Raw genomic sequence first — 17,376 nt, forward strand, 5'->3', positions numbered from 1 at the left:
AGTGTAACTCAACCAGCTGGACCCAGATCCCCACCCCAGAGTGCCACTCTCCTATCAGCTGGACCCTCCACTAAGCTCTGTCCTGCCCCAACCACCTTCAGCTTGCCTCCCCTTGCAGAGTCCCATTACCATTGCACCTAGAACCCCTAACAAGCCCATCTGCATCCAGATCTCCCTAATCCCCCAGTGAACCACCTGCACCCAGATTGCCCCATGTAGAACCCTCTCAACCCACACCTCAATCCCTCCATGTTTGGGAGCTGCACAGTGGTCTTCCCCCCCCTCTATGGAGCCAGTGGCCTGTGCTCCCCAATGCTCTATTGAAGCCTCCATGTTTATTTGACAAAATTTGCGGAATTTTAAAGTGTGCAGAATTTTTAGTTTTTGGCAGAGTGCCCTCAAGAGTAGCTCTTTGTACATGTAACGAATGTACAGTATGTACTACTGGAATGAGTAACCTTTACTTGTGCATTTTAGTGTAGTACTCTTTCAACTAGCACTAGGGAACTGTTAGCGTGCTTTAGAAATCCCACTGCTGTAGTATGCATTATAGCTTTGTGTGGGCAAGCTCTTAGACAGAGGTAGCTGTTTTTGGTGGTCATTGGATAAATGCTGACTCACTTTTTTTGTAGCTAGGCTTTTATCAGTTAATATAAAGGAAGCCCTGTCTAAGGTGCAGAACTAGCCAACTGCTGTTCACAACCTAGAGTTTAGCACTTAACACTCTGAATATTGTAGAGGGAGCCTAGCTACCAAAGAATGGGATTCATAAAAGCCAGTATGTGTAAGTTAGCCACTACAAAACTTGTGTTACTTAAGCCCCGCCTCTCAAAGGAAGTTAGTTACTCTTTGCCTTTACAGGGGGGGCCTGAACCTGTGTATCCTGCACAGATATTGTAGCTACTAGCCTAAAGGTTAAGGGGTGCATCCTTCCCCCACTCCTTGTGTAGGTTTAGGCATGCCCAGACCATATCTACCAGAATGGGCCCCAAAGGTGAGATAGATGAAAGAACCCCTTAGTCAGCACTGGTGGGGCATAGACACTTTCAGGGTAATGCCAGGGCTACCTCAACTATTAGTATTATAGCACCTACCCCATTAAGTTAAGGAAGCTTAAGTGCAGAGGATCTAATATCTCCTAGCTGATAAGACATGGTGAGTTCTTGGTTCAGATATACACAGAGCAAAAGACCACATGTACAAAGAGCCCTTTATTTCCTCATCTGCAAACCTTCCCCTGTAAAGTGCATTCTTTAATAAAACAATCCAGAGGACCTGATTCATTGGATCATGAGTGAACTTTGAGAGGTATTTCTAATAGTTTCCACAATCATGACAGAAGTACTCAAGTTGTACCTCATACCTCCTTGTGATTGATAAACCATTTCCTGAATTATCACCTACACCAGGTGAAAGTAGTAATCAATTTGAAAATATTTCTTCCCCACCTTATGCAAAAACAGGCAAGGCAGTGATAGCATAAGCCCTACACAACCATGGCTCAATGCTTCCAAGAAGCAGCTACAACCAATTTCCAGGGAGTGGCCAGACTCAAGATGCTAGAACATCTGGCTTTACAGATTTCTTTTACAGAAGCTGATCAGCAGTTTTATGGTCATTCACTAGCTGCATTGATTTACAGAGCAGCATAGCCACAACAAGCATTTGATAGGCCAGAGCCAGCTTGGGATGAAGACTCAAATGAAACTTGCAATTTGTGAATTTGGTTCTTTCACAGTCAGGCCAGTTTCTTCTCTGTGGGTCTTCTGAGAGCTTGAGGTCTTGTATGTGTTGCATCAAGGAAAGACCCATAGGGGGCCTTCTCTCAGAGGGGTATTTTTTGTATGAACTTTTTGTACCACATGTAGGATGTTGCAGCACATAAGCCATACCTGCAAATGGGAATGGAAGAGTCAGTCAGAAAGGGAACAAGACAGTTTCAGCGGGTGATTTTAAAGGGGGAGGGCTGGCAGACAATATTATATACTGCTCTGTAGCTGCAGCTTGGATTACTGGAGCATCTACCATGCACAGATCTCCACGTATTTTCCATACATTAGGCCTTAAAAGAACTCATTTTACAGATAGCCTTTCTGGGCCTCCATTTCCTTAAGTGACTTGTCACAGGCCATAAAGCGAAGCAGTAGGAAAGCCAGATATTTTCGAGTCAATGCTGTTAACTCCCTCACTTTCAGTCCTCCCAGTGTTGCATAAGTCAGCCAATTTAAACTCTGGAAGCTTAAGTAAGTCAGCCAATTTAAACTCTGGAAGCTTAAAGTAATAGTAAATGCAGGCTTACCAGGTAATTATGTACTGCATATGTTCATTCCTCAAGGTCACTCTTGTCTGGCCTCCAATGGGTCCCCCTGGGACTGTGCTCCCTATAAGTGCAATATGGTGCCACAGATTAAAACAGGCTTAAAGAATAGTGTTTGTACAACACCAAGCACAATGGGGTCTTGGTCTATGACTGGGGCTATGGTAATATAAATTAATAGTCTGCATCGCACATGACTGTTCTAGAATCAGAACTACAATGGAGTCAGTATCTCCCCATCCTATTACCCACTGTGCCTACAAGTTTCTTGAGTTATTTGCAAAACCTACTGCAGCTGTAGAGTTGACTCTTCCCTGGGAGCTCAATGGTGAATATAAAACATATTTTTGCTGTAGCAGCAGCATTCTATAACAGGTGCTGTTTTCCTTCTTGAGCCCAGCCACATGAAACAGGTGCTCTTATCTCTCTGTGGGTGCTGGCTTGGCCCCTTGCTATAGGAATGGAGGTGAGAACATAGAATTCTCATGCACCTTTGTATACTGAGCTGTCATTCTGCAGTGCTGGTAATCTTATTCAAGATACTAAACTTGGCAAAATACAGGAAACAAAGATAGAGGTGCAATACCTGTCTGCCCCGCCTACTGTCTTGAAATGCCTGAGGTAAGTCTCTAGAGAAATGCACTAAAGTCTAAGCCAGTTAGCAAATTAATATTTCTACACTAAGAAAAATAAGCAAAGTACTTCTGTCAGTCACTGCACTAGGACTCCTCTGCCTCCCACAGGTATTACAGATTTCAGGGCAAGAGACACACTAGGCCACTCTCAAACTGAGGAGGAGATAGGTCCATGTAGATTGGACAAAAGATAGACAAAGAGCTAGATTCCCCTTTGTCTTACTGAAATCTGCATCGATAAAGATGGGCTCAGCGCCAGTCACCCTCGCCATAGCCTCCAGGTCACGGTAATGCCAGCGGTTCTTTTCTATGTTGTTTTCAGGCACAAAAGGCTTCCGGGTTTCCGACAGCCTCACCACTCCAACAAGGTCTATTTCGTCTCGGATCTAAAGGAAGGGAACAAAAAAACAGCAGATTTCTTTGCAGCTTATACCTTTCCAAAATTCCCTTGGGCCCTGGTGAATATTTATCTGGGTCATAAAACTCCAGCACCATCCAAGGCCCACAGAGGGGAGAACTGATGGTGCCGCAGGTTAAGACAGAGATGTGTAGCAGAGGAATAGGCAGATCAGTATCAGTTTCTCATTTTAAAGAGCACTACATTCATTCAAGCCAAAGGGGAGAAAAACTCCACCTGCTTTGAGTAGTACAGTGTATCCGTCCACTTCAAGATATTGAATAGTCATGTGACCTACTATGGTGCCAAACGCATCTAGTGGTCTTACTTGGCATATGAACAGCTTCTCCCAGACAGTCCCAGCAGAACTCTAACTAGTGAGGCTTTACGCTATTCCTCTTACCTGTCCTTTCAGTCTGGTCTCTGGTTTCACCTTCTTTTTAGGGACAAATCCTCGATTGACTAGAATTGTGATCCTACAGTTACATATAAAAACAGAGAGAAGAAAAGAAAAAGTCCTTCACAAGCAAAAGCAGAACTCCCATCACCTTCCTCTACTTCCTGAACTACCTACCAAGGAGGTTAGCAAGCCAGGCGTTTGGTGGCCACTTTTTTTTAGCCTGTTAAATGTATTTAAAACCCACTGTAATCAACAATTTGGAGTCAAGGCTCAGTGGCCCTACTGGTTATCAGGAAGATTCTTATAAGGGGAAAAGAATGATTTATACAAGTCCAGCTGCTGCAATTCAATCTTTGGAAGGGAGGAGGAAGCAACACATGCTTCAGAGTTTCAGGTGCCTGGCTGTAGCACAGCAGTAATACACACGATTCTCTGGTTAGTATCTGAACATACCCTAGATCTGTGCAGTAGAAGGGAGTAATGACATTTGCTCCACTCTCTGGGTTGGATGTCAGCCGTCCAGCTTCTCTGGATTCTCGTTCAGGATCCACCAATGAACGTGGCAAAATATAGAGCTCCTTGGAGTGGTCGAAATACCCTCGGGCCTTTACAGACCTGTACTCCAGTTCCTTTAGCTCCATGGGGCTGCAGGGAAACATGATGCACGGAGATGAAAGATGCAGTGAGTTCCATAATTTCATTTAGGATTTATCTCCTTCCTCCTGTTATTCCCCCATGGACGAATTTGCAAGGTGGCAAGTAAAGCAAAGAAGGCACCAGCAACAGTGGAAATAGGGGGGGGGGGGCAGGAGAGAATGCCCTTGAGATAAACAGCTGGCTTCATAATTTAGTAGCACAAGAGAAAAGGTTACATCAATTCACAGTAAGATCAGTCAGTAGTATTCTGAGTGCATTCACAGATGCATAAATCAGTTGAGTCTCTTCCATGCCACTTGCACCCAAACACTTTTATGTGTCCCAGCTAGGCAAACACCAGTCAGAGAGGAGGAGGGTCTGCTTCCTGCTAACACAGCACATAGATGCCAAATCAACAGGAGAGATTTCCCTTCCTGTCTCAATCCCCGAATTTGCACAAACTGGGAGTGTTTTCACACTCAGTATTGGATGGCCATGTGATCTAACAGAACCCTTCTCCCACACCGCTTTCCTCCATCTGACAAACGGTTTCCATGCTCGGCCAGAACCCAGGTACTGAGGGCATGATCCAAGGCCCTCTGAAATCAATGGGAATCTTTCCATTGACTTCAGTGGTCTTTGGATCGAATCCTAAACACTGTCCCTTCTATGGATCTCATCCCCAGCAATACCTCCAATAGCTTCCTGCCCCGGAGTGGTCATCCTGTGCATCATACTTGTCTGAATTATACTGCAAACTCTACAAGACAGAGACCTTGCCTTTTTGCAAGTCTTTAAAAGTACTGCGTATATTTATGGCACTGCATGATGCCTCTCCCAGCGACGTGCTCCCAGTCCCTATTTAAAATAATGGAACTAACATGACATTTACCTTCCTTCCCTTCTTGTTCACATTGTTTTTTGTGGCATCCCTTCATTTGTATGTCATCTAGTAAGCCCCTGGGGATGAGGATTATGTCTAAAGTTCCTAGCACATAGTTGGAGCTACATAAACAAACAGTAGCATCCCAACTCTCACACTTACTCTATAGGCAGAGGAACGGGCTCTGACGCAACTCTTGACTCCAAATCTGCTATCAATTTTAGCTTCCACTTCCGACGCTGAACCTGGGAATGCACAAACGCACAAGTAGTAGTGCACAGCAGTGTCATATATATGGGAGCTGTTTATAATGAGTTCTTGCAATTTGGGGAGGGAACTCCATATCATCATCAGGATTTTTTCCTCCATCATGGGTCACATTGGTCTATTACAGGAAAGCCTGTGATTTGAAAAGTGAGACCACTACATTTTAGGGAGAAAAAAAGAGTACTAAAACATAGGTTTAAGGAAAATGAATCTCCCATCCTCAAACTTGCATGGAATTTGCCAACAGACACAAAGAAAAAAAAAAAAAAGGGGGGGGGTCAAATTTGGGGGTTGGCCACCCTCTGTGTTGCCACTTAAGAGGGCCATGTCTTTGAGTTAGGCCACGCACCATCCTGAACAGTTTCCACTCCTTCCTAAGTGCTCAGATATCTCAGGAGAATGAAATGGTGGTATTTACCTGCCATGTACCAAGACAAAATGTGGTGAGGGGGATCAGTAAAAGGCCCCACTTGAATAAGACATCCTCTTCAGATTTAGCAGAAGCTGCTGTGGAACTTCCACATCTGCAGGGTCTCAAGCAAATCTCTGGAATACATTAAAATGAGAAACAGGACCCAGCTAAATTCCTGCAGGGTTTGCCCCATCAGAAATGGAAGGTGAACATGCTCCAAAGCTACCATTCTACTGGCTTAATGCTAGTCAGCTATTTTATTTACATTATATGAGGTATCTATTAATAGGACACTTGGAGATTTTCATCTTCAGAGAGCTTTATAATTAGTTAATCTTCCCTGCATTCCTTGAGGTGGGTGAAAGAACTCTATTTATGACAATAGCCTTTTAATTACATTGAATCCTAATACATTTAAAATAAAATAAATTACCCACTACCAAAGCAGAAGCTATTCCTCTTTTCACTCTCCTCATACCAAATATTGTTGCAATGAAGCACAGGTACATGGCTGCTCAAAATACAACACCTTCTGGAATCAGACAAACTGAGTAGGACCCAAAAAATTCTCCCTTACCTTTATTTTGCTGAACCAGACCAGAATGTGCTTTAATAAGAGAATATCCAAAAAAATTTCTTCTGACCAAACAGTTTGATATCTAAACAAAATGAGAGACATCTTGTAGCCCAGTGGCTCTTAAACTTTTTTTTACTTGTGACCCCTTTCACATAGCAAGTCTCTAAGTGTGACCCCCCCTTATAAATTAAAAACACTTTTTAATATATTTAACACCATTATAAATGGTGGAGGCAAAGCGTGGTTTGGGGTGGAGGTTGACAGCTCATGACCCCCCCATGTAATAACCTTGTGACCCCCTGAGGGGTCCCGACCCCGAGTCTGAGAACCCCTGTTGTAGCTGCTCTGCTTTGCAATTGGCCCCACATGATAATCGTTGTCACAGTGACCTTATAAGATTTTATTTGCTGGGGAAAAGGTATTGTAGATCTCCTTTGAACCATCATCCCTAACTCATTCTGATTTAGATTACAAAACAAAGAATTTAAAATCAAATTTCAATTGTAGGAATATAGTTCAATTATGACTGCTCTTTACCTTCATGTTATTCTGTATTAGAAATCAGATAGAACAAATTAGGATGCTGTTTCTTAACATGATTGGGAACATCTCCTTGCTATAAATGCCACCAGAGTTCTGGTACCTCATAACTTTTGAGCTTCATTAAATCAGTTGGCATATTACCATCTAACAGACATGGCCAGACTCAGATACTTTGTCCCCTACCAACATCATCATGTTGATTAATAACAGATTGACAGCTGTCAGTCGTTATTGGTCAGTATTTTAGAACTAGCTTCATTTGGATTTGGACACTACTGGATGGCTTAATCCCTGACACAAGATGTCCCATTTATCTATGTCCTTCAGTCATCTCACAAGCTCAATGTCTAACTGACAAAAATGAGTAATCTCCAGAAGTGGTGCAGTGACTGCAGGCGCAAGCAGACCAACCAGGATGTGTTCAGCCTAAGCTTACATGAAGCCTGGAACATTAACTAAGCACTTTGGAGGCACACAGTGCTATTGACAATAATGCAATATTTAACACGTCTAATATAACCTAATGTATCCTTAGACGGTTTTAGAAGGGACTAGAGTTCTGGGTGCTGTTTAAGAGACCAGACAGACGGGGATTTCATTTACAGCAGTCGTTATACACGCTCCCTTTTGTGATGAATGTACCCCTCCTCCCCAATTGTGTTTCAGTGGGATATTTTAGCGAGCCTCACTCCGTTTTTGAGACCTCTCTGTTCAGAGTACCCCAGCTGGAAACAAGCAGCGTATCTTTCATAATAAACACCCCCCACACCCCCACCTACCTACACCCCTTCCCCCGGCCTGACACCCCTGGGGGCCCACAGACTAGATACACCCAACCTAACAGCACAGATCAAGCCCATGGCCACCTTGCCCCCGAGCCCCCGCGACAGGGCGAGGAGAGGCCTGGCCGGGTACCAGCGCTCCCTCCCTCCCCGACACCGTTCGCGGCAGGAGCGAGGGGCAGGCGGCCTGACACAGCGCTCAGGCCCCTGGCCCAGCCTGGCAGCGGAGCGCGGGGTGGCCTGCGCCTCACCGGGCAGCCCGGGCAAGCCCCGGCCCCACCGCAGTTGGGGGCCCCGGCCGGGGAAGGGGGGCCCCGGGCTCCTACCTGGTAGCTGGCCTTGCGCAGCGGCAGCAACCGGCCCCAGCCGGCCATAGCGGCCCCAGCGAGCAGCAGCGGGGCACCGCTCCCCGGCTCTTCCGCCCCGCCTCCGCTGCTTCCTCTTCCGGCTCCCACCGGAAGTCGGGGGTGTCCGGCCGGCCGGCCGGCCGCTGCTCTCTATGGTTCCGGCTCCCGGAGCCTCCGGGGTTCCCTGACTTCCGGCGTGGGCCGGGGCCTAGGCTGGCCGGCTGCCCCCACGTGGGGGCCGGGGCGGAGCAGGAGGCGGCCGGGCTCCGCCACCCTCCAGCGCCATCATGTGCGAGGTGCCCGCGGAGGTTCAGCGCTTCCTACAGCAGCACCCGGTGCTGCGCCTCGTCGAGCCGGGCAATAAGGCAAGTGGCCCGGGGGGGCCAGTCCCGGGGGCGGGGTGAGGCGGGGGACCCGGGGGGGGGCAGTCCCAGGGGTGGAGGGGGGGCGGGCTGAGGCGAGCGGCCCGGGGGGGGCAGTCCCAGGGGTGGAGGGGGGGCGGGCTGAGGCGAGCGGCCCGGGGGGGAGGGGGCAGTCCCAGGGGTGGAGGGGGGGCGGGCTGAGGCGAGTGGCCCGGGGGGGAGGGGGCAGTCCCAGGGGTGGAGGGGGGGCGGGCTGAGGCGAGTGGCCCGGGGGGGAGGGGGCAGTCCCAGGGGTGGAGGGGGGGCGGGCTGAGGCGAGTGGCCCGGGGGGGAGGGGGCAGTCCCAGGGGTGGAGGGGGGGCGGGCTGAGGCGAGTGGCCCGGGGGGGAGGGGGCAGTCCCAGGGGTGGAGGGGGGGCGGGCTGAGGCGAGTGGCCCGGGGGGGAGGGGGCAGTCCCAGGGGTGGAGGGGGGGCGGGCTGAGGCGAGTGGCCCGGGGGGGAGGGGGTACTCCCAGGGGTGGAGGGGGGGGCGGGCTGAGGCGAGTGGCCCGGGGGGGAGGGGGCAGTCCCAGGGGTGGAGGGGGGCGGGCTGAGGCGAGTGGCCCGGGGGGGAGGGGGTACTCCCAGGGGTGGAGGGGGGGCGGGCTGAGGCGAGTGGCCCGGGGGGGAGGGGGCAGTCCCAGGGGTGGAGGGGGGGCGGGCTGAAGCGAGTGGCCCGGGGGGGAGGGGGCAGTCCCAGGGGTGGAGGGGGGGCGGGCTGAGGCGAGTGGCCCGGGGGGGAGGGGGCAGTCCCAGGGGTGGAGGGGGGGCGGGCTGAGGCGAGTGGCCCGGGGGGGAGGGGGTACTCCCAGGGGTGGAGGGGGGGCGGGCTGAGGCGAGTGGCCCGGGGGGGAGGGGGTACTCCCAGGGGTGGAGGGGGGGCGGGCTGAGGCGAGTGGCCCGGGGGGGAGGGGGCAGTCCCAGGGGTGGAGGGGGGCGGGCTGAGGCGAGTGGCCCGGGGGGGAGGGGGTACTCCCAGGGGTGGAGGGGGGGCGGGCTGAGGCGAGTGGCCCGGAGGGGGAGGGGGGGTGGGCTGAGGCGAGTGGCCGGGGGGCGGGGAGGGGGCAGTCCCAGGGATGGAGGGGGAGCGGGCTGAGGTGAGTGGCCTGGGGCAGAAGGGGGGCAGTCCCAGGGATGGAGGGGGGGTGGGCTGAGGCGAGCAGCCCAGGGGCGGACCCCAGTCCGGGGGTGGGGGGATCTCCAAGTCAGAGGAAGTGTTAGCCAGGGGGAGGGTGGTGCAGCGCTCATGAAGGGGAGCACAGATCTCCCTGCCTGCACCTCTGGATACCAGCCCAGCAGACAGGGCCCACAGGGTGGGCAGGGGAGGGGTCTGCTACCCCTGCCCCTTGCTCTGTTAGGGGTGGGGTTTTGGGGACCAAAATGATGTAAACCGCAGGGAAGGTTGCTTGGGGGTGTCTGGAGCCGGGGAAGAGGAGTTAGAGACCTTTATGCCTAGCCTGGAAAGAGCCAGAGTATCACAGGGGCCCTTGCAGTGCTCCAATAGGCTGTTTTCTTCTCTCCTTTTTGGCTGCTCAGGTAAAATGCAGGTTGACAGGTCACGAGCTGCCATGTCGGATGCCAGAGCTGCAAGCTTATACTAGTGGCAAGAAGTATCTGAGACTGATAAAGACCGCAAGAGCATTTGACTACAGCGAATTCGAGCCACACATTGTGCCCAGTACTAAGAATCCGTGCGTGTCTGTTTCTTCCTTAATGTTCACATGGAGCTCTTGCTATTGTTAATTGTATGGCCAATGGGGGAGTGATGCCTGAGTGTTTAAGTAGGTATCCATCCAGTGGGCTGGAAAAGCATTTATAAAGCAGCTTTTGACTCTGAACTGGCCGCTTAGAGGTGAGAGACTTTCATTTCTTTTATATAATAATTTTACTAAACTGCATGTCTGGTTTTTCTTCTCTAGCCACCAGCTGTTTTGCAAGCTCACTCTCAGGCACATCAACAGGCTTCCAGAGCATGTGCTGCGTCATGTCCAAGGAAGGCGCTATCAGAGAGCGCTGAAAAAATGTAAGTGGCTCTATCGTCTTCTGCTGTGTTTTTTCTCTTCCCTTTCTGACCTTTTAACGTGCTCTCCTGCTATGCATGTGTAGAGTGTTTGGAAATCGTTCTGCAGCATGGCAGTAATACAGAGCAGTGCTCCTGCATGCTTCCCCCAGCCAGGAAGGAAGGGTGACTTCAAAAGTAGAAAGCAATGGTTTCCTATAGTGAACAAATTGGAGTGTCTACTTTAAAGTAGGGATTCTCAAACTTTCCAATAGCGTAGGTCACACTTTAATTCAGGGATTGCCTTGTAGACATGTTTCCTTCCATTTGTGATCTCGTAATGTCCCTGTGGCAATTGTTACTTGCACCAAAAATGTAATTAGGAAATTATTTAATATTTTTTTAGCTGCCCTTTGTTAGGATAAAGATATTCAGGCCAGTCTGCAAAGGCCTGTACTTTAAGAATTTAGGTGTATTCTTATCACTTGGCTAATTATAGAGGTATAAAAGAAAGAATCAAAATCACTATCTGCTGGTGTAAGGGCCTTCTCTTACTGTGATGGTCTGAGGCCCTGTTCTTAGGCTAAGACCTTTGGCTAAGCAGCAGAGGCAGCCATAAGCTGGGAAGCGAACAGTCACATCCTCACATTCCAAACTAGTCACATTGAAATAAGGTGCTATTGGGCTGTTAGGCACTTATCAGGACAGGATTGTATTCCTATCACCTCCAGAGAAAGGGAAGTGCCTAGAAAATGTAAAAGGAAACTTAGTTTGATAGCATCCTGTCTGGCAAGAACTCACTTATCAATAGCTGGGATGTGAAATCCTCACTTCTGTATTGTTTTGTCATTATAGTTCCCACTTTGCTATTGTTTGTCTGTATAATCTCTCTGGTTCTGTGATTGTTCCTGTCTGCTGTATAATTAATTTTGCTGGGTGTAAACTAATTAAGGTGGTGGGATATAATTGGTTACATAATCATGTTACAATATGTTAGGATTGGTTAGTTAAATTTCAGGAAAATGATTGATTAAGGTATAGCTAAGCGGAACTCAAGTTTTACTATATAATCTGTAGTCAGTGAGGAAGTGGGTGTGGGTGGGAGGGGTGGGTGTGCGGGGGAGATGGGAACAGGGAATGGGGGTAAGAAAATTGGAATCATGTTTTGCTAAAGGGGGAAATGGGAACAGGGAATGGGAGTAAGGAAGTTGGAATCATGTTTGGCTAAGGGTAGGAATGGGAACAGGGATACAGGTGTAAGGCTCTGTGGTGTCAGAGCTGGGAAGGAGGATACTAAGGAAGGAAACTGGAATCATGCTTGCTGGAAGTTCACCCCAATAAACATCGAATTGTTTGCACCTTTGGACTTCGGGTATTGTTGCTCTCTGTTCATGCGAGAAGGACCAGGGAAGTAAGTGGGTGAAGGAATAAGCCCCCTAACACCCTTAAGTACAACTTACCAGCTGGAAATGGGGAGGAACTGGTACCAAGTGACTAGCCACCTATCTGCACACCACAGTTTGTGAACTTCTTGGGCCTCACTAATGCAAACCTGCATAACAGCTCCTATCTGTGGGGAATTGTGTTAAGACTTCAAGTCATTCTCAAGACTAACTGTGTCTGGCTCTTGACATAGTTATGTTTCATCAGCAAAGGTACTGGAGGTTGCAGATTACTGGTCTTCAGATCCTGCCCAGGTCAGCAGTGACTAAATGTCAGCATCTGTTGGCTGCTTGATGGCATGTATGAAGTGAGCTGGCATATCCCAGTCCAGGTTCTGGTGAGCAAGCAGCCACCTCATATAAAACATCTCCCCTGCAGTTACAGTATCTGTAGGTACTATTGGCATTCTCATCAGATAAGCCAAGTTTTGAATGGACCAGGAAGACTGAACTACACTGCAGCTCTCGTAGGGATCTCCCAGTGAGAGTTGGGGCAGTGTGTGTGGGAAGCTGGCATTGGTGTTGCTCGTGCTGTACTTCCTCAGTGGACTCCAGTCTGCAGGGCACCTTTCACAAACAGTAAACACACACCCCCTTTGCTGCTGCTAGAAACCGAAATATGGGCAGCGTGACAAAATCTTAGGCTCCCTAGGTCTGCTTAAAGTCCCTCTAGATCTGCTCATAGATGCTGTTTGCATTTCTGACGTGCTGCCTAGCACTGTGCTCTGCTTCTAGTCCATTCTGTTCTTAACGAGACCACCAAATTCTTGAACCATTTGCATTATTTGTGAATGAGCCCTGCCTGGTTTGTTTTTAGATGAGGAGTGCCAGAAGGAGGGCGTGGAGTACGTCCCTGCCTGCCTCCTGCAGAAGAGACAGCGGCGACGAGATGACCAGGCCGAGGGGAGCAGGCAGCCCCGCAGAAAGGGAGAATTTTGGGAGCCTATGTCCAGTGAAGAGGAAGAAGATGACACAGATGATAGCATGAGCGACCTGTACCCATGTGAGCAAGAGCTTTTGTGTTTTCTGACTGTCTTAAAGGGGTGCTCTCAGTTTCTATTCCCTGGCTCCTCCTCTTCCTAGTTGGCTACCCGCTGGGAAGCCACAAAGCCAACTCAATTTAATGTCAATTTAAACTTCGTTAGCAGCATGGGGGAGGGATGCCTGGAGATAATTTATTGTTGGTTGCTAACAGAAAAGAACAAAATTGTAGGAAAAGAGATGTAGCGTTTCCTTCCTGCTAGCATTAGAGGGCAGCAGCAGGACTGGATCCAGCCAATGATTTTACTGGTGTAATGCCAGCAGGAGGAACACGTGGCACGTACAACATGTATGTGGGAAGGTGGTGATTCCTAAACACAGAATCCAGAGTGGGTGGGGAATCTCCAGATCCTGAGCATTAAATGCCAATTTTCACTGAATCGCCACCAAGACTGAGATCATACAAGGGGAGAAGCACTTGTCAGCACAGGACCTGCCGGAACCTGTATGCTCACAGGCGACATGCACTCCTCTGCCTTTCCCAGAACAGTCCTGGAGCCTACAATCCCTCCCACCCTGCAGAGGATTTCCTACCAGGTAGGGTGAATTCTATTAAGTTCCTGTCTAAAAAAGACTGGAGGAGAGGTGGGGTTGTAAGGCTACTGGAGTATGTCTGCTAAATATCCCCTGTAGCTGGGCTAATAAGGGTACTGGACACTTACTACTGAAATACGGGGGTTATATTTGTCTTCCTGGTGTCTTGGTAGTAATGTGCTGCCCAGCTGTCGGGGATATTCAGCTATTGCTGATAAAAGGACTGGAATTTGGTGCTTCAGTTTTGCAACCTCCAGTGCCTTTGCTGATGAAACACCTTTAAGAAAGTTGCCTGGGAAGCCATTGGAGTAAGGGCTAAGTCAAAGCAGTAGGCAGAGGAATCTGATCCCAAGTTGGGCCTTACTTTGTGTTTTAGCTGAGCTTTTCCCAGAAAAAAGGCCGGTGGTGCAAGGAGACAGGGAAGGTGGTGATGACTTTGTGACAGACAGTGAGGAAGATGGGGCCAAGCCTGCAGAGGAAAACAGCAGCATGAATGGAGAGGAGAGTGAAAAGATGGACGAGACCAGACGAGCTGGCAACAAAAGGGGAAAGGTGAGTGCTGTGCTGCCATGCACAGCCACATCAAGGGAGAGTGTTTGCAGAATCAGAGGTGAGCCTCTGTGTGTGAGGATGTACTGCATGATTAGACCAATGATCCATCCCCTCTCCTGTCTGTGAGAGGGGCCGATGCAAGATGGGCTCACCTTTCAGGGGATGTTTCCTCCTGACCCTGGAAGTCTCGTGACTGGCTTAGATCCTGAAGTATTGGGTTTCTATCCTTTAGTGAACTTGTATCCTGGCTAGAGTAACTGGGGATATTATTACCCATACAAATGTCTAGTCCTGGTTTGAATCCTACTGCTTGCTGCCCCAGGAGTGGGAATCTTAGGCCAAGGAGACAGAAGTGTCCTTTAGGTCCTAAAATTACATCCACTACTCCCTCCTTAATCAGTCTCCTTTAGAATGAAAAGGTTGATAGGATTTAAACCCTATCAAGTTGCCCCCTTTACCCTTTCTCAGTGTTCCTGATTCTGCCTGTGGAATCTCTTCACAGGAGCAGACATTTTAGTCCTGATCCTGCAGTCCTTGTGTGTTTGGAAAACAGCAGGAATGCATGTTCAGGCCCTGACTGTGTAAAGTGGTCTGGGTTTCAGGAACATCATTGCTGATTAAAAGGATGATTCTAGAAGACAACTCAGAGGGGAGGAGGTAGATTTCCTCCTTGTCTCCCTTCCTCTACCCGGGGAAGAACAGGATCTGCAGTATTTTATGGCTCAGTTCTATGAGGAGCATTTGGTACAGACACTGTATTTGTTGGGAGAAAGGGAGGGGATGTTGTTTGTAGATCTTATACAAGGGCTGAGGGGAGCTGGAAGTCAAGTCTTGTCTCTAACTGGCCCTGTGTCCTCAGTAACTAGGACTGGGATTGTATGGACACTCTCAACTTGAAAAACAAGAAGTTTGGTGTGATGCTTTGTGCGAGCATTCTAACCCTGGACACATGCAGAGGTTCTTGGAAAGACAGTGCAATTTCTCTCTCTCCACAGCCACAGTTGAATTCCTTAAAGAAGAAATTTAAGAGTCACCATCGAAAACCCAAAAGCTTCAGGAAAGCAGCCAATAGAAAATAAACTTTTCTATAAGTATGAAACACTAGTTGGCTGGAGGTAGTTATGTGGCAGTGTTGTTGTCTAAATGGGGCAGGGTGGCACAAGTCCTACTGAAAAGCCTGCCCCGTTGTCAGATTCCAACCATCTGTTTCTGATGGGGAGGGGGCTTTAGTAAGCTGGAGCACAAATGGGTTAAGGGTTGATTCTTGAGGCATCCCCAAGCTCTGACTGAGATACCAATGATTGGGTGCCTTATTTTTTGCTGAAAGGGGTGTCATTTTTATTCCACTTCACAACACCCAGGAATCTGCTACACAGAGGATATTAATACCAAGTGTTAACCAGGGAACACCATCCCTGAAGGGTCACCAACTGTGCGCTCAAGCTGGATACAACAAAGATGCCATAGTTTTATTTTGATGGTTTCCAAAAATCAAAACATTTTCAAACACAACTAAGATACAAAATACAGCATAAAATGAGAGTTTATACTTATTTCTCTTTCCACATAAAGCAAAACAAAAAAAAAAGTGAACTCAGAACACTTTGCAAAGCCAATTGGTAGATTACATCCTGCCTTTGAGAGAGCATTCCAACTGTTAGAGAAGTCACTGCATCAGTTCTGGGAGATATGTGGTACAGCAGCGCATGTGAGAAACAGCTAGCCCTCTTGCAAAGGACACGTTGGCTAAAAAGTCAGTTTGGGTAGGGTACTGGTAGGAAGAGAGCAGTGTATTTAAAAACAAGCCCTCTCCTTACTGCTGATGTTGTACTTTACTTGCAAGATCCCTGCTGCAAATGGCTAGTAACATTCCCCTTTCCTAAAGGGGAACATCTATTTTGTGATGCCTGAACTTCCTATGGGGCTGCAGGCAGCCTCTCCAGGAGAGAGGAATTTCCTGTGGGTTTGTTTTAACCCAGCTTGTGCCCAAATAAATGTTAGTCTCTAAGGTGCCACAAGTACTCCTTTTTTTGTATCAGTTAGTGTCTGAAATATTAAACAGTCCCTCTTCTGAAGTGATCAAGCTCCTTAGCTGGGCAGAATGAGGGGATTAACCCTAAGGAAGCTAATTAAGGGGTAGTTACAAGAGCTGTTTCTACCTATTCACTTATAAATACTTGAATTGCCCACAGCAGCTAGAATGTTTGGAAGAGAATATTGCTGCAGCTAAGGAGCATGTGTGTATTCTAAACAGTTGCCTGTTGTAACTGCAGTGTGAAAGTCAGTCATATCTTTTATGTATTGAACATCAGGAGGAAGCTGAAAGATCTCATTTCCTGCACAATGAAGACACAGGCACTGCAAGAGCAGCTGAGGCAAAAACCTTTCCTACAAAACCTGCTGGGGGTAGGGGGGGGGGGGGGGGCGCACAGGATAACTATTAAACCCTCTTGCTCTCAAATTAATTTAAGAAATCTCTCCAGTGATAGTGCCCTCTATCACTACAGAGGCCATTCTCCCTTACGAGCAGTGTAAGTGGCTGAACATTCTTGGAGGCTTTTCTATTTATCACCAGCTGCTGAGAATCCTGTTTTCCAGGGTAAAGGCAAGAGTGCGCTGTCCAGGTCAATGGGCTTAGCAGCATTCCTTGGGGAGGAAAGCCCAGGAGCTGGCTGCCTGCTGGAGATGATGAGCTGGGCTGCTCTTCAAAGTGGAGATGTAAGCAGCTACGGTGAAGGGAGCCATTGATGCAGGAAACCAGGGCAGTTAGCCTGCTGAGCTGCTAGTTAAGGTCACAGGGCAAGTGTCTCACAGAGTCCAAGTCAATAAGACCAACCAAAAAAACGAGCAAACCCATCCCACCAATTTAGGCCACTAGCAGAGGCTAAAATGCCCCTTCCCAGCAGGGATGAATGTGAGGTGAAAGAAGAGATTACGCTGATGGGGCAAAGTCAGGACCTCTGTTTCCTTTCAACCCACTTACACTAAAGGATTATTTCCTCTCTGAGCGAAATGCACAGCAGAGAGTTAAAATGCATAAGGTACCTCCCCTAGCCATTAAGACACTGTCAAGTATGTTCTACTCACTAGAAGTCTTAGCTACTACTGTCAAAAATGAGGCAGATGCCATTTGAGACACAGAACTGAGAATCAGTGCAGTAAGGCATCATACAGCTGATTTTTGCATACTGTTTAATACAGGAACAATGGA

General features: G+C 48.5%; 2 protein-coding genes across 2 annotated transcripts; one reads left to right on the forward strand and one right to left on the reverse strand.

The window, feature by feature from the left end:
• Positions 1-1,193: 1,193 nt before the first annotated feature.
• On the reverse strand, positions 1,194-8,300 carry SURF1 (SURF1 cytochrome c oxidase assembly factor). The gene is made up of 9 exons (XM_073314035.1): positions 8,176-8,300; positions 6,525-6,606; positions 5,954-6,081; positions 5,431-5,513; positions 4,203-4,394; positions 3,753-3,825; positions 3,176-3,338; positions 2,300-2,381; positions 1,194-1,892 (listed from the first exon to the last, which is right to left on the reverse strand). Exons 1-9 carry the CDS (start codon positions 8,221-8,223, stop codon positions 1,826-1,828), a joined length of 918 nt encoding a protein of 305 aa, XP_073170136.1. The 5' UTR covers positions 8,224-8,300; the 3' UTR covers positions 1,194-1,825.
• Positions 8,301-8,345: 45 nt separating this feature from the next.
• SURF2 (surfeit 2) lies at positions 8,346-15,266 on the forward strand. Its single transcript, XM_073314039.1, has 6 exons — positions 8,346-8,561; positions 10,134-10,288; positions 10,517-10,620; positions 12,856-13,041; positions 13,990-14,165; positions 15,161-15,266. Exons 1-6 carry the CDS (start codon positions 8,484-8,486, stop codon positions 15,242-15,244), a joined length of 783 nt encoding a protein of 260 aa, XP_073170140.1. The 5' UTR covers positions 8,346-8,483; the 3' UTR covers positions 15,245-15,266.
• Positions 15,267-17,376: the final 2,110 nt, after the last annotated feature.

Source organism: Lepidochelys kempii, chromosome 16 (genome assembly GCF_965140265.1).
Source record: "Lepidochelys kempii isolate rLepKem1 chromosome 16, rLepKem1.hap2, whole genome shotgun sequence".
Lineage (NCBI taxonomy): Eukaryota > Metazoa > Chordata > Testudines > Cheloniidae > Lepidochelys > Lepidochelys kempii.